The sequence below is a fragment of the Emydura macquarii genome, unplaced genomic scaffold (assembly GCF_026122565.2).
Source record: "Emydura macquarii macquarii isolate MOO-44397 ecotype Brisbane River unplaced genomic scaffold, CSIRO-AGI_Emac_v2 contig_729, whole genome shotgun sequence".
Classification (NCBI taxonomy): Eukaryota; Metazoa; Chordata; order Testudines; family Chelidae; genus Emydura; species Emydura macquarii.
The window spans coordinates 68659-84195 of record NW_027130866.1 but is presented as its reverse complement, the minus strand read 5'-3'; the positions used below and the strand labels follow the sequence as shown (position 1 = coordinate 84195).

The following is a 15537-nucleotide window of genomic DNA, read 5'->3' as shown; positions in this document are numbered from 1 at the left end:
TGCACTCCGCTGGCATAAGTGTGAGGGATTTCCCAGCGTGCCGGGCAGGGGAGGATTAGGCCCATCATTCCTATGAAGGCAAAGTTGTACTTTATAACAATGAAATGACAAAAGCCGGCACATTCTTAAACCCCCACGAGTTCCGATTTCTGCCTTGATGAAAGAACATTTCCAAGCGTGTCTCAGACCTGCTGTCAGAAAGCGAATGGGCAGGGAACACAGAGTAATATGATATTTATGTTCCGGCCTCTAGCTAAGACCTGATAACCAGTTCTGCAAAACATGGGGCTGGAGCAAAGGGAACGGGAAAAGATTGTTTAAAATGGGGATATGTGACTCCAGAGCCGCTCTGCTGCTCCTCTCTTGCCTGCAGAACTCGTGGAGGGTAACCACCATCCATCTCCCTGCCATGCAGCAACGCCACTTGCTGGTCTGAGGGTCACCAGCTGTTTGTCTGACCACACATAACACATCCAGCTCTTTTGCTCTTTCCTTGCCAGTAGAGATGCTGCACCCAACCCCCAGCTCCAGACAGCGCTCCAAACGATGGGAAAGTTTGGGCCAGAACCACATCCCAGATTCCTGGCCTGGGCCACACCAAATCCCAGCCTCCAACTTCGGGGGCACTCATCTGGAACCACAAATGGCTCCCTCTCTCCAATGAACTGATCCTGATACTATGATCCCAACAGCTCCCAACTTTGGGATCCCAATCTGAGCCTCGCTACGGAAACGTGTCCCCACCAGCCCCTTTTCATTGCTGATCTGCTCTGATTTCCCTTCAGTTTATCAACTCCTGTTTGGTTCTGAGGTGCCCCGAACTCTAAGCTGGCCCAGCAGGAGGCATAGCCCACTAGCTCCTTCCACATTTTGCCTTTGGTGCTATCACTTTAAATAGTAACTTTCATATGATTCAGCAACACAACACTGTGCGGGGAGGCGTGCAGGAGTTGCATAAGCCAATACCTGAGAGTTTCACATGTGAGCATGGATTTCCTTTCCTTGCGTTGCCAGTTTAACAAGGAAGGTGCGCGCTCCCAGATTTCCAAAGGCGGTGGATAGGACCATGGTGAGAACTAACTGATGTCCTGAGTTCAAGTCAGTAACAGCAGTTGAGAGCGCTCTTCCCTGCCAAGAGACAACTCCTTGGAGTGAAATTCACCCAGACTGATGGAAGAAAAGTCCTGGAAGGATCACCATGCATTGCTCAACTCAAAAGAGGAAAACGAGCTGGTAAAGGAAGGGTTGGTGGTGGTGGTGGGGGGGTTGCTGGTTTTCTTTGATACCTCACTGGGCCCTCTCAGAAGGTATCGTTTGCAACGTAGCTCTGTATTTTCTACAGCTAAACTCAGCATTCCAAGTGGGCTTGGTGTATTCTGTATAGCTTCAAACCCTGAGGTCATTTATTCCCTGGCATCAATTGGGGTTTTGACTGAGTAAGTTTTGACATGACGATTCAGCCCACAGAAATCAGAAATGAAACAGACCTTCCCCCCTGCCAGTGAAGGAACGTTCTGTCCAGTGCTGTCCTCACGCCATGTCCCATCTCACTGTAAGCTGTGGGACACCACCTCGCAGGTGGGCAGATCACAGCAAAGATGCTTATCAACCAGCCCCGTTTTTCTTTTTCCTTGGTTAAAGACAACCCTGCCCCGTTCTCTCGAGCTGTGACTGAGTCGCTCTTGCTCAGGCACACACTGATGCAACCTCACAAGCGGATTTTGGGGGGTCAAACCCTCTGTGCCGTGGGTTGGGGGGAGGGAGGGGGTGACCAAGCTCTGCTGTTGGAACCACTAGGGTGGAATCCCATTGCTTCCTGGCGCTTGCCAGTCTAACGCCTGTCTTCAGGATGCTTTTGTGAATGTTCATGGCCTCAGCCCTATCTCTCTGTTGTGCGGAGTGTGACTGTGCTGCACCTGGGGAGGTGGGAACGGTAGAGCCGTGGGGAGTGCTTTGGAGATACAATTATTTGGTCTACATTTTAGCAGCTCAAGCAGTGTGCCCACAGGAGCAGTGGTGGGGAGAGAGGGCAGGGGCTGGCTCCTCCCAGGCACTTGGGCAAGGGGCAGCTAGAATGCAGGTGTTCATGCTGTCTGGGCACAAGGGGAGGAAAGCAAACTGCATCATCAGCACCGGATGCTCCCGAGGGGCTGAGACTATCCCTTCTGCATCCCCTGGAGATGGGTGCCGGAAAGGGCACCTGCTGCACCCACTGAAAACATAGCAGATTCCACTCTCTCCCACCCAGCCCCACAAGGACTTTTAGCCTCTGTCCTCCGCAGGCGCAATGTCCTCGGGAGCTGCCCATCAGTAGCTTTTTACCCAATCAGCTAGGAAATATAAATCTGATAGCTGAGCTTTGTAAATTACAGTTTACAGTACGTTAGCAGCCCCTTTCCGTGTTCAACCGCATCGCTGAAAGGAGCGGAGGGTCTCCATCCAGTCCCTGGTGACTGGTGGGAGATCCTCTGTCACACACAGGGCAAGATGGTAGTGGAGGACTGTTTTAATATTTTGTTTGCTAGCACGAGCGTATTGTCCAGCCACACTGAAGAGTGACTGCTGGTCAGATCAAGGCTGCGCTGGCGACGTGGTCAGTAGCAGAAAAGAATTGCGCCACAGCCCACAAAAAGCAGGTCTCCAAGTTCTAATGCCTGTACATTCAGCAAAGCAGCAACGGCGTCCCCAGCTACCACAGCACCCTCTGGAGAGTGCAGTGATGTTACAAAGTCATGGGTTGCTGCAGGGCTGGTGCACAGATGAAAGGGTTCCCTGCACCTTTCCCCTTCCTGGTACAGAGGGCAGCCAGGGTGTCACCCTTTCTGTGGATGCAGACTGCCAGAGGAGGCAGGAGGAATCCTCCCCTTGCTCCTTATCTCCTTTGAGAGGTTATTAGCACAAGTCTTCGCAGCTGCCCCGTGTGAAGGGTGAAAGGAAGTCGCTCTCTCTCTCACACTCTCTCTGCCTGACCTCCAGGTCGCATGCATGTGTGGCAGGCCCGTGCTTGTGCTCAGGAGGCTGAAGACTCCAGCTCAGCACACACTGTGCCCATTGATCAAACCTAGTGACAAAGCGCACTCGGCGGAGTTGCCATGGGAATGTGTCCCCGGCTCTGCTTGCCAAAGCCAGGGCAGCCTGACTCCCAAGTATGCGCTTTTCTCCGGGCGGGGTCAACCTGCAAGATGTGCAGCGTCACACACCGGTCCTGGGCTCCGCAGACATGACCAGCCAGACCCGGTCCTTGCCCACAGCGTCAATCTTCTCTAGGTTCTATTGTACGAACACGGCGCGTTCAGCTCTGAGAGCAGCCCAGACGTTATCACAGCCCCTGGCTGCGCGTGTGCTGGATCCGCGTTGGATGAGCCTGTCGATGGGCGTCGGGCCAACGTGGCGTAGAGCCAAACCCCACTTTGGCTGCTGCGCAAGCATCTCCCTGCTATGGCAACACTAAGTCGGGAGAAACTGGACCTCTTCCATCCCAGTTCAGCAGCTTTAACGGCTCCCTGCAGCTGAAGAGCTGCCCCGTTTTCTTCTGGTATCCAGCGTCGGTTTTCTTCTAAAGCCGCCGCCCAGAGCTATTCTCAATGAGCACTCAGCAGCTTCATCCCTCGGGTCCCAGGCGGCTGGAGAGCGGCTGAAACCAAAGCACTGAGACTCGACAGTGAGGTGCCTGATTGGGAGCTTTTCTACCTGCGTGTGCAACCGGTGCCCAGGCCTACACCTGCCCGCCTGGGCTCGGTTCAGTGTGAAACCTGGGACGGGCTCTCTGGGAGCGCTCTGTTCTTCGGTTCTTCTGAACTCCTGGATGGGAACTTGGAGGGGTCCACCCCAGGAAATTACATCAGACAGTAGAGAACATAGAGGGCATCAGCATAGAGGAGCACTAGTGTCTCGTCACTTCCACGTGCAGCCAAAGGTGTTGGTTTTAATCTATAAATCCCCAGGAGATTTGGGACCTCCTTTTGGGAGTGCCCGCCTCTCTGGGCACCAGCGTGAAGGACGCAGGCAGCTGAGGCCCTTGTGGTGTTTTGTAGTCCATGTTTGGAATAGTCCATTTGAAGAACTGGAGGCAGGCTGTGGTCTGTGGGGAGAACACGCTTGCTCTGACAGCCTGCCAGTCCGGTTCAGTCGGGGCACGGCCGTAGCTCCTTTGGTCCACCTACACAATTGTTTGATCGACGGAGCAGCGTCCCCTGGCAGACTGAGGGTTTCACAGGGAGATAATTACTACTGCTGACTACTGTGGGCTGTGCTGCATGCATGGTGCTCAGTCTCTGAATATGCCTCAGAGATCAGAGGCCATGGCAAGGGGCACATAATACATTGAGTTTAAAAATGCAAAAGCATGATTTACTATCAACTGTGAACTCCTCCCCTGCAGCTCAACCTGTTCAATAAAGTTCAGTCAGGCTTCAGGAGTCACAGAATTAGAGATGCCACTTAGCTGGACATGCTGCCATGGTTTTTGATTATAGCCAGTCCTTTCACTTCTCATCCATGCATTGCTCAGCGTCATTTGGTCTATCTTCGAGTTGTTACACTCTGTCTTTAGCTAGTGACGACAGAATCTAGTCCCAGTACAGGATGGATCAACAGCCAGAAGTCCTGATGTTTGCCAGAATGTGCTTCTCTGGACTTTCTCAGATAATCACCCAGAACTGGTAGGATCCCCAGAAGGACGGCTGATTGAGGAAGTATCATTTTCTGCAACGATACCCTCATGAACTCTGATCCCACTAAATCTCATAAGCTAAGCAGGGTCAGGCTGGGTCTATACTTGCATGCGACCCCCCACCCCTGCCCACAGGGACACCCAGGGGCTGCAGGAAGTGGCTCTAGTAACTCAGCAGCTGGCGTTGAGTTGGCACTAAACTAACATCACAGCATGTGCCACGGAGCGCTGTGCTGCCGGAAGTGTCATCCGTTGGAGGCACTGTAAAACCAAGTCCCTGAACGCTGGTAACTAAAGGGATGCCCTTACCTGTGTTGCGAATACCCCAGCAATGATTAAAGCAGAACTAAAGTTCATGACATTGTCACTGGACTCAGCTTGGTGGCTAGCCCTGTATTAATCACTGCCCGTGGTGCACAGATTCATTGCTAGTCTATTTCCACTTTCTGATTTTAGGGCACTAGCCCCTCGCTGCAATCCGCGTGGCCAACTCTGGCCATTTCATTGTCAGGCTCGCATTGTTTGGTGTTTTTCTGAAAGCTCCAGCTTTAAGCCGGGGGATAACAGGGGAATCTCAGCTTTCCCTTCAAGAGGAAACTCAGTCTCTAGCTCTCAGAGCTGCGGAGCAAAATGCTGTGCGTGAGCCTGCCGTGCAGAACGTGGTCTGAAAAAAGTGAGGGGGCCTGTTATTTTGTACAGAAATGAAAATGAGACCACATCAGTTCTGCTCTGCCCCCCCCCCCCCCCCACGGCCTCACCTCTGTTCCTCCTGCAACTCCAGGGGCTCTTCAGCCCCCTTTCCCAGGCCTGGGAACTGCAGAGGAGTCCCCTGCCAGCCTCAGGCTGGGGATCAGCTCCAGAGGCTCATCATTCCCCCTCCCCTTTCCCAGCCTTGATGTTGCAGAGGGGTATGGGGAGGAGCAGAGGCATCGTCCTGTTGCTCACAGGAGGGGGGAAGGTGCAGAGCATCCCCGAGTTGCACTTGCACCGATTGTACTGTCAGGGTGGGGCATTGCGTAATGGCTCCTGAAACCCAGCAACAGGCCATGTGAATAACACAGTGTCTACACTGACTTGGTGTCAACCTAACTACATCACCACTGACTGTACGCCTCCCGTGGTCGGTGTAACGGGCCAGTTACGTCAGCAGGAATGCAATTTCAGTGTCGACCCGTACAGAGTTAGGTCGACATAAGCTGCCTTGCATCACCCTAACTAGTATAGAACCGGGCCATGTCTACAGGCCGAGTTACACCAGGTTAACACAGCTGCATCTGCACTGGGGGGTTGTCAACACTGCTCCGTCACTCAGGTGTGTTTTTTCACACCCCTGACTGACTGATATAACCTTTCAGCATAGACCAGGCCTAAAAACTTGGTTTTCAACCAGATTAGTTAAACGAGGGCTAAAGGCCATGTGGATACTCATATTTCAATTTCACGAGACTTTAATTTAAATTGATTAGGAACATGTGTAAGCTAAACCAAATAAGCTGCTCCCTTAAATTGAACTAAGATTGTTTACACAGGTTCTTTACGTTTCTTTAACTGAATCAGTTTAAAATCCCACTTTAAATGAGATCGGTGAAAGCTGCTGGCTAAGAGTTTGTCTTCCCTAGACAAATTCCGACATGTGGAATGACATTCTGCTTTCCTAAACTCTCTCTGGATCCACCGCAGGTTGCTATCCTGTACCAGACCCTTTTGCCAGCTAAGCAGTTGAGACTCTTCTCCACCCCAATACAGAGGTGGTTGTATTTCAGTCTGGGAGTATGTGATCCCTACTCCGGTGCGTCTATTACATTTACAAGATCTGTTCAGCACTTTGGGAATCCTTTGGGATGAAATAAAATAGAAAAATAAGACACATTCATTTTTAAATGTACTTATTAACAGAACCTGGGTCTGGGGAGTCACGTATCTCCAAATAAGTCGGTACCTTGCACCCAATGCCCTGTGACTGGTTTAGACAGTCATCTATGTTTTATTTAGCTTGTGTGGATGACACAATATGGCTGGCATAATTTGATTCTGAGAAACTGGTGTTACTTGTAAAACCTTTTAAATGTGGGTGGCTGGCTGGCAACTTTTGCCCTCCCGAGAGAGGCGTTCCTTTCAGGGATTATGCAGGTGGGGAGAGGAATTAAGAAGATTTATAGTCATGTGCAGCACATTGTGTGGAACCCATGTGAACTTCCTCCAGCCATTTCTGAGCATGGGGGTCTCCCTTGTTTTAGCTGGTCCAATCCTGAAGTATGGGCCAGGTAATTCTCTGAAGCTTTTCCCAGGGAGAGAGAGAGATAAATATACAATTTCTGTCTGGAAAATGCATATTGGCAAGAAAGAGGGGTCTGTAAAAGTGCAGCAGAGAAAGACCCAGACAAAATTATACTGGCAAGCAATGGAAATGACCCATTCCATATCAAGTCCCTCTCCACTGGCCGGGTGGTTTGTTCTTTTCAGGCAATAGAGTTATACCAGGTTTGAATTTAGCTCAGAGTCTACACCTACAGTTGCTCCTGCCAGAGCAAATGTAAATAGTTTGTGTGTGTAGCTGGGTGAGGGATGAAGATTGAAGAGGGGCCTGAATCCAAGCATCAGAATGTGCGTTAGTGTTTCACAATCTGGCTCAAGATACAAATTGTGCAGTGGTCCATGTCTCTATAGAGACTGAACTATACTGCAGAAATTCAGAGTGCTTAAAACCCAGACTGGCATCAAATGTCTTGGGCTTTCACTAGTTAAAATTTAAATAGGATGGATGTCTCGACATAGCAGGGTTCAGTCGAGACCAGTGAGGGGCTGTCACCCCTCCCGTTAAAGGGCTGGGAAATTTTGAATTCCCATTTCCTGTTTGATCAGCGTGGAGAACTCGCCAGCGCAGCTGATCATGGCAACTTAATGCCCCAAACGTGCTCCAGCTTGGAGAACACAGGGAGTGGTGGATCTTATCAGTCTGTGGGGAGATGAGTCTGTGCAGGTGCAACTCCAATCCAGCCAAAGAAATGTAGACATGTATGAAAAGATAGCGTGGGGCCTGGAGGAGAAGGGCTATACCAGGGACACGTAGCAGAGCTCCAGGAGAATCAAAGAACTTTGGCAAGCATACCAGAAGACAAGGGAGGTGAACAGTCTCTCTGGTTCTGCACTACATACATGCTGCTTCTACAATGAGTTGCATGCTTTTTTCGGTGGCGACCCCTCCTCCCCCCTCAAAATGCAACGTGGATACATCCCAGGAGTCGGAGTCCCAGGCCACCTTGGGCAACAACAAGGAGGACGTTGTGGATGAGGAAGAGGAGGGGAATGGGAGACAGGTGAGTGGGGGATCCATTCTCCCTGAGAGCCAGGAGCTATTTTTAACCCCGGAGCAGTCCAGCCAGTCGCCAGACAGCAGGATGGCAGAATGTGATGCTGGAGAAGGCATCTCGGGCGAGTATCAATCAAACTGTCGGGGTTACATGCTCTTATATTTTTCGTGTAATATGAAGTAAAAGTGAGGTGCAGTGGGTATCTGCTTCCCAGTGGCCAATCCATCTACTCAGAAGGTACCCCTGGAAGACACTTTATGTGCACAGGGCTGGCCTGGGAATCCTCCATAGAGATCTCCAGGAAACTTTCCTGGAGGTACTCTGCAATCCTTTAAAGAAGGTTTCTGGGGAGGGCTGCCTTATTTCTTCCACCACAGTAGGACCCTTTCCCACACCACTCGAGTATTAACTTTGCTGGCATCACTGCAGTACACAGCGTAGCAGCATGAGGACCAGGTCTGTACCCAGACACTTGCAGCATCTGCTCCCTTGCCATCTCTGTTACCCTCAGGAGACTAATATCACATAGGTCACCTAGGGGAGATGGTGGAAGTTTTCATTACAAGTGCTCGTACCGCAACCAATAGAGCATGTGATCCCCCACCAATGGCGTTTTCCGGGTCCCTCAACCACGGTTTCCCTAAGATGCCAGTGGTTTGGTTGGCAGGGATTGGAGATAACCTCATAGGGTGACAACTACCAGCAGCATTAAGGGAAGGGTGGGAGTGCGCTTCCTGTGTTTTCTCGTGGCCACAAACTCGCCCTCCACCCCAACCCCAGAGCTGCCTCAGCCAAGACCACAATTTGGGAGGCTTAATGCTGGTCCCTGGTCTCAAAGAAACGTCCATGTTGCTGGTGGGGGAGACATACATTGTCCACTTGCCCATCTGTGCTCCTGACATCAGTTTCCCACAAGCTGCAGCACAAGTCCTGTCGTCCATGCCACTGGGCCAAACTCACCATGGCTGGAACAGTGAAACGGTTCACTCAGTAGCTGGGGATTCTGATTATGTTCTGGTTTGCAGTTGTGTATAATAAGGGGAGTGTTTTTTAAATAGAAACCGTGCACTAGACCCAGGGTATGCACTGACAACGGCTGTCTTGTGCTTTGCATGCCTTACAGTGGAAACCTTGGCCTTCAGTGCATCTTGCACAACGGTGGAGAGGTTTTCACAGATTCACAGACGGAAAGAGAGAACCTGTGATGAATGTTGAACGAGAGAATGAAGGCCTCTGGGAAACTGAGATGGAGCTAAGAGCCTGGAGGATTTCATTGTCTGAAAAACTGGACATGGACATGGAGAGCATCCCAGGAGCATGAGCACGCGACGCAAGATGAGATGCTGCAGATTATGAAGGACCAGTCAGACATGCTGAAGTTCAACAAGATGCCTCAACAAAGGCTAGACTCCCTCTGCAGCCCTTGCAGAACGGCTTGCAAGCATCGACCTGTTCCCAATTCCCCTCCCCAAAATGTTCCAGGAGGCTGGGAGGAAAATGTAGTATCCCTTCCACTCAACAGCGGGGGAGGGCAGTAAGACAAAAGGGGGCCATTCGAAGACCTTTGATGAGCAAGATTTTTGTGCTTTCACAGACAAGCTGCATTTGTTTCTCCTCTCCCTATTTTATCACATCATTTGCCCCAGGTTAAATTATTTTCCTGTTCTTTCAGTTTCTTTATGTTTGCACAATGAAAGTCAGCTGAACACGCTGGAGCACCATCTCTGGCCCTAGGAAACCAGCACTGGCCGGTGGAATCACATCGTTATGCAGCTATGGGATGATGAGCGGTGGCTGCAGAACTTTCCTGGCACTTCGTGCAGAGCTTTCCCCAGCCCTGCCGGTTTTTTCACCTGTTTGAACTTTCTGTGTCTTCCCTGCCTGCCTGATGACTCTGTTGACTGCCTGACTGCAGATTAAGCAGAGCACTCTTTCCTTTGTTTAGCAGAGACGTTTGCCAGCGTTGGTTTCGGTAGAGCTGTAAGGCTGGCAACAGGTGTTAACAGCGCCAGGGAACTTCCACCTGGGTGTAGGAGGAAGGAAGGGGCGGAGTGGGAGGGCAGCTGGAGAAGCGGCAGGCCGGGCGGAGGGCGATGGGGGGTACTTTGCAACCGGCCGGGTGGCCCCTCTGCACCAAGAGCCATGCAGGCCCCTGGACAGGCGCAGGCCCCAATATTTGGGACCTGCTCCGAATCACCTCAGGCCTGACGCTCCCTGGGGTGGAGAGACCGTGGCCTGGGGGTGAAGTTCCTCCTCCCCGCCACACGGGGCCACGTGCCCCGGCCACAGAGCTGCCGCCCAGGCCGTCCCGGGGCTCGCGGATGACCCCCGGCCTGGCCCCCAGCGTGGCGGAGCAGGGCAGGCCGCAGGCTGGACGGGCAGCCCTGGCTGCCTCCCACTCCTACACCTGCCTTTTGGGCGCCAGCTGCAGCAGCAACAGCACCACCCCCCCCACCCCGGCCCTGAGAGCACGCCGTGGGTGGAGCATGTGCGACACGGGGGGCTGTGTGTGACACGCAGGGGGGGGCAGTGTGTGACACGTGGGGGGGGCCAGTGTGCAACACAGGGGGGGCAGTGTGTGACACGGATGGACACCGTGTGTGGGGGTGGCAGAGCCAACACCTGGCGTGGGTGCAGGGAAGGGGTGGGACTGTCTCTGTGGGGAGGGACAGAGCCCTGGAGGGGCGCAGTGTGAGGGAGGGGAGGGGATGGCACCCATGGACACCGACAGGCCCCGGGTGGGATTTGGGTGGGGGAAGGAGGTCGGACTTGCAAGGACAACAAGAGGGGACCAAGCGCGGGTGGGGGAGGGAGCCAGGCCCTGCGCTGGCAGGGGGTGATGGAGACGGGGCTGGTGGCAAACCCTGGCGTTGGGGAGCTGAGGCAGAGGACGGCAGTGCCCGGAAGGCGCGTGTGGTGGACAGACGGAGTCGTAGGAAGGCAGAGAACCGGGCGTGTTGGCAGCAGAGACGGATGCAGGGAGGGAGGTAACCTGTGGGGAAGGGGCAGTGGGATGGGGCAGCGGAATAACGTGCCTGTGCGGTTTGTGTGGTGGGGACGAAGCCAACGAGCCTCAGTGAGGGAGGGTGAAGAAATCAGGAGGTGGGAAAAGAAATAAGGAGAGACACAAAGGAGACGGGAGAGACGTTAGAACAGAGAAGGGAAAGGAGGAAAGAGAACAATAAAGGTGAAGATAGGTGAAGGCAGGCAGCTAAAAGTAGCTTTTCACTTGGTCACGTCAGTGAAAAATGGCATTCGAGGAGCTACGCAGACAGAGGCTGCTGCGTGCACTCTCGGGACTGCTTTGCCTGCCGTACAGAGCTGTGCTGAGGGCGGTTGGACTGAGCTTTCCGGCACTGCGCAAAAAGGGGCTCATTTGTACTCACACTCTTTGAAATGGCTGTTCAGAGTCAATAACAGTGAAGCGTTGGCTGTGGAAACCCAAGTGGGCAGAAGTCTTCCCAGAAGTCGTTGGTAACAAACCACCAAGCTACTGTGGAAAGCAGACTCAAGAGGGGGAAATCCTGGCCCAACTAAAGCCGACAGCAAAACTCCTGTTGACTTCAGTGAGGCCAGGATTTTACTCCAGGTTTGTTCACTTTGGACGGAGTTGTAAGTGTTGAGTTGTGAAGTTATTGCACAGACACCTGTCCAGCATCCCGAGTGGAAGGGAAGGACCATAACAAAAGCGTTAGTAGCTATAGCACAGATAATAGGTTACTGTCAGCCGCATGGACCAAACATAAAGCAGACTAATGTACACGAGACTCCAATATGGAATTGGAAGAGAAATATGGATTAGTAAATGCAGTCTGTGTTGGAAGAATAATTTTTTACCAATAGAATGTCACTCTGACTACAACAGCATTCCAGGTTATCAAAGCAGGACAAACAGGAAAGCTGATGAAGGATCATAGAAGGTGCTGAAGACTCTGCATATGATTAAGAACCACAGTATGGGACGTCAGGCAGGAAAACAAATCGCATCCTTAATTATGTATATGGCACCCATATGCTACACTGATGTCATACGAGATACGTATGGATATACTGTTCTGGAGCATGAAAAGTCTTTCAACTTGAAGATGGTTTCCTGTCCTGCAGGGTGGACTTCCCTGAACAACAGTGAGATCCTGTACAAATACAATTCTTTGCTGTAGGACAGGTTGGATTATAAAATTTTAGGACTGTAGATGAATTACATAGGTAGAAGTATTACTATGACAGAGCAGCTGGATTACAGCAGTGAAAGCTATAGGATAATTGTTCACGTCTACATGGATAGAGTGTTCAGAATGGGCCCCAGAATGGCCTTTCCTTCCATATTACGTAGGTGATCCTGCCTGGTTTTGGTGAGGTTGGTGTATATTTTGCCTTAATTTTAATGACATGTCTAGCTGACATACAGTTTCATCTCCCAAGATGAAGATGGGGTTGCTTAGAGGAGGTATATTAGCTAGAGAGTCTTCTCAGTAAATTTTTTCAGCTCTGCCCTTCAAAACAAGTCTCACAGTCAAACCATTTCAAAATGATGTCTTGTTTTTGTCCCACAGGAAATATTTGGCTACAAAACTCAAGGCTGCCGGAAAGCTATGTGCATTGCTGGATATATCTTCTCCTGTGGGGTTCTTCTCCTTCTGTTCTACTGGAAGCCAGCATGGGATGTGTGGGCAAACTGCATCCCATGTAATTTGCAAGAAGCAGACGTCATATTGCTTAGAACAACAGTAGGTGCACACATTAGCATGTAATTTTAACTGGACATCTTACAAAAACATAAAACTTGCATACACACACACACACACACACACACACACACACACACACTCTTAAGCAGCTTGTCCTACTACCTCAATGTGAATAGCAATTTTCTAATATTTTCCAATGTAAATAGTCATGTTCAGATGTGGACTGGAAGGGTTAAGTCAGGCGTTTACGGAGCCAACTAAATCCAAATCACTTCCATACACACATTTTCAGAGAAAGCAGTTTAAAAATATCGTGCAGAGGTTATGGTTACACTACTTTAATGCTGAACATTAGATACCTAGTGTACCCTGCATATCCCCATTGCTTAACCACCAGTCTTAAGACTAGGTCTCATTCCAATAGGATTGCTGCACAACACTGCAGAATGCAGACTTCTTCTAGATTTCCTTACCCTACCTACACACAAGAATGCAGAAGACAGGACACAATAGAGGGGTCACTCCTAACAAATATGATTGAGCCCATCTTGTGTGTACGCATGGGGCTAATATCATGGGAGAAACCCAATTTTAGAAAGCTGTATCTTAGGCCTTAGCTATCTTAGACTTCCACTAGTGTAACTAAAATTGATCTAATTATACCAGTGAAAACACCTAATAGGCATTTGATCCCCAATACATGCACCATATCCCTAATATAGATGCACGTAAAAGAATTAGTAACTTACTCTGTTGCTGTAATAGTGATTAGTAACTGACCACATTAAGCTGTATTGATTAAAGCACAGTTTAAACTGGTTTAAGTGCATCTATATTAGGCATTCGCACTGGTATCATTAGTTCTGATTTAGTTACACTGGTTCTTATTTTCTATTATAGCCAGGCCTTAGTAATACTGCAGCCCTCATTTTGGGAAACTGAGGTGTTTTCCAGGACAGGAAGCATTATTAAAACGAGTGATGTTTTGGGCCTGCTGGCCTGACTGTGTTCATTTGGCAAAGCAGATGTCCAGGATGAAGTTCTCTCTTCTTGTCTCCTAACCAAAATGACATAATTATGTACTGCCAGTCTCTGCCATTACTTTACACAGAGACCTACACGAAGAATGTGTCATTCCTTCCAAACACACTGAATTTTGCTTTATTTCTCTAGGATGAATCTAAAAAATATACCAGAAAAAAGGTGACCTGGATCGACTTGTCCACGTTGAATCTATCATTTAGAGATGGATCCGATAGTCTCTTAATTGCTGACAAAGATTCTGTCATAAACAGAGCCATAATGAAGCCAGAATTAAAAGTAAGTCATCCTTACGGATGGATACAGTAAGTTGTGTTGGCCAGATTACACAAAATAAGGCGGATGGAAGCTCTTATCATAAGGTGCTCCTGCAGCTCCCATTACATCTTTAACTTGAATTATACTCATGGATCAAGGAACACAACAGGCCCTGTGATATGGTGAATGTGGTTGTTCTAAATGGCATTTGTGCCATTTGGTTTTGCAGGTGAGAAGCATCCAGGTGCAGAAAATCCGGTATATTTGGGACATCTCTGTGAAACAGTTCCAGAAAGTCGGGTGAGTTTTACCACTGGTTACAAAGTTCTTTGCAGAAGCAAAAGCCCCTTTGAGAACATCATTGCCTGAGCTTTCTCATTGTTATACTAGCTCGCTAGATGACAGCAACTCATGTTATGACATACATCACAAGTTTGGAACTGGTCTGACAAGTGAAGAACAGAATATCAGGTACAGTCCACAGCATTTCCCATCTATTCCGTATTTCAGTTTTAAATAGGCAGATGGGCCCAATTCTTTTCTTCCTTACTCACCTTTCACATCAGTTTATGGCCATCCACTTCCGTATTCCAGTAATGTGAAGGGCACTGATGACCTTGAGAGGGTGGACAAAATGAGTGCAACCTGCATTCTAAAGAGCATAGTCACGAGTATCACTCACCGTAATGTAAATCTGGAGAAATGCCGTTGACTAAATGAGGTTACAAATGGCCCTATGCAAGGGAGATGAAGGGCGGGAGATGAAGCCATGTCTCATTAGTCTACCAGGCAAGGCTCACAGCAAGAGTCAGTGGTGGATCAAAGACTCTTTTTGGCCTTTTATAAAACTTACCTGAGTGCAAAAAGTGAACTTTCGTCTCAGTGTAATTCTCCTCAGATTCAATAGCTTCTTGACAGATTTCTGTTCCATTCAACGATGCGTGTTCTTGATATTAGGTTTTAGATATGGTTTTACTATTATTTTATCATGGCGTTTTGTGTGTGTGTGAGTTCTTAGTTACATCAAAGGTATGACCAGAAAGGGAGAAGGACTTTCCATGAGGGTGTATGCCAGGGAACTCTCTTCCTTGGGTACTAACCAATTCCTGATCTCACACAGGAGGCTAGTGTGTGGGCCCAACACTATTGCTGTTGAAATTCGTCCTGTTTGGAAGTTGCTTTTTAAAGAGGTAAGCTGCGCCTCTGTTTTAAATCTTGTTATCATTGGAAGAGAGAGATCAGAAACGGTTTGAGAATAACATTTCTTTTTTCTACCCTGGAAATCAGTAAGTTGATAGCCTAGATCCTTGTTAAAACAAAGTAATGTGGAAAAAACACTTGATACAAGACACAATCCTCCCTTCAGTTATGCCAATTCCATTCCATTCATTACAATGGAGTTTTAGTGGTATAACAGAGAGGAGGATTTGACCCTTTATATGGCATTTTAAAAAATGACATGCTGTCTCCTTTAATTCCCCTTGTCAGTTAAAACTGAGAAAGTGCAGGAGCTGTAATTCTCCAGAAGAGCACATTAAACAGGCTCTGTAATTTGAACTTTGCACTT

At 49.4% G+C, this 15537-nt stretch overlaps 1 protein-coding gene across 1 annotated transcript in view; it reads left to right on the top strand.

Moving 5' to 3' along the window:
* The first annotated feature begins 1170 nt into the window (after positions 1 to 1170).
* Positions 1171 to 15537, top strand: part of LOC137149329 (probable cation-transporting ATPase 13A5) — a 54080-nt gene continuing 39713 nt past the window's right edge. Inside the window, exons 1-6 of the mRNA XM_067542811.1 lie at positions 1171 to 1233; positions 12537 to 12710; positions 13845 to 13991; positions 14200 to 14270; positions 14361 to 14441; positions 15091 to 15160. Of these exons, the coding sequence (XP_067398912.1) occupies positions 1171 to 1233; positions 12537 to 12710; positions 13845 to 13991; positions 14200 to 14270; positions 14361 to 14441; positions 15091 to 15160 (606 nt within the window). The remainder of the gene's footprint in view (positions 1234 to 12536; positions 12711 to 13844; positions 13992 to 14199; positions 14271 to 14360; positions 14442 to 15090; positions 15161 to 15537) is intronic.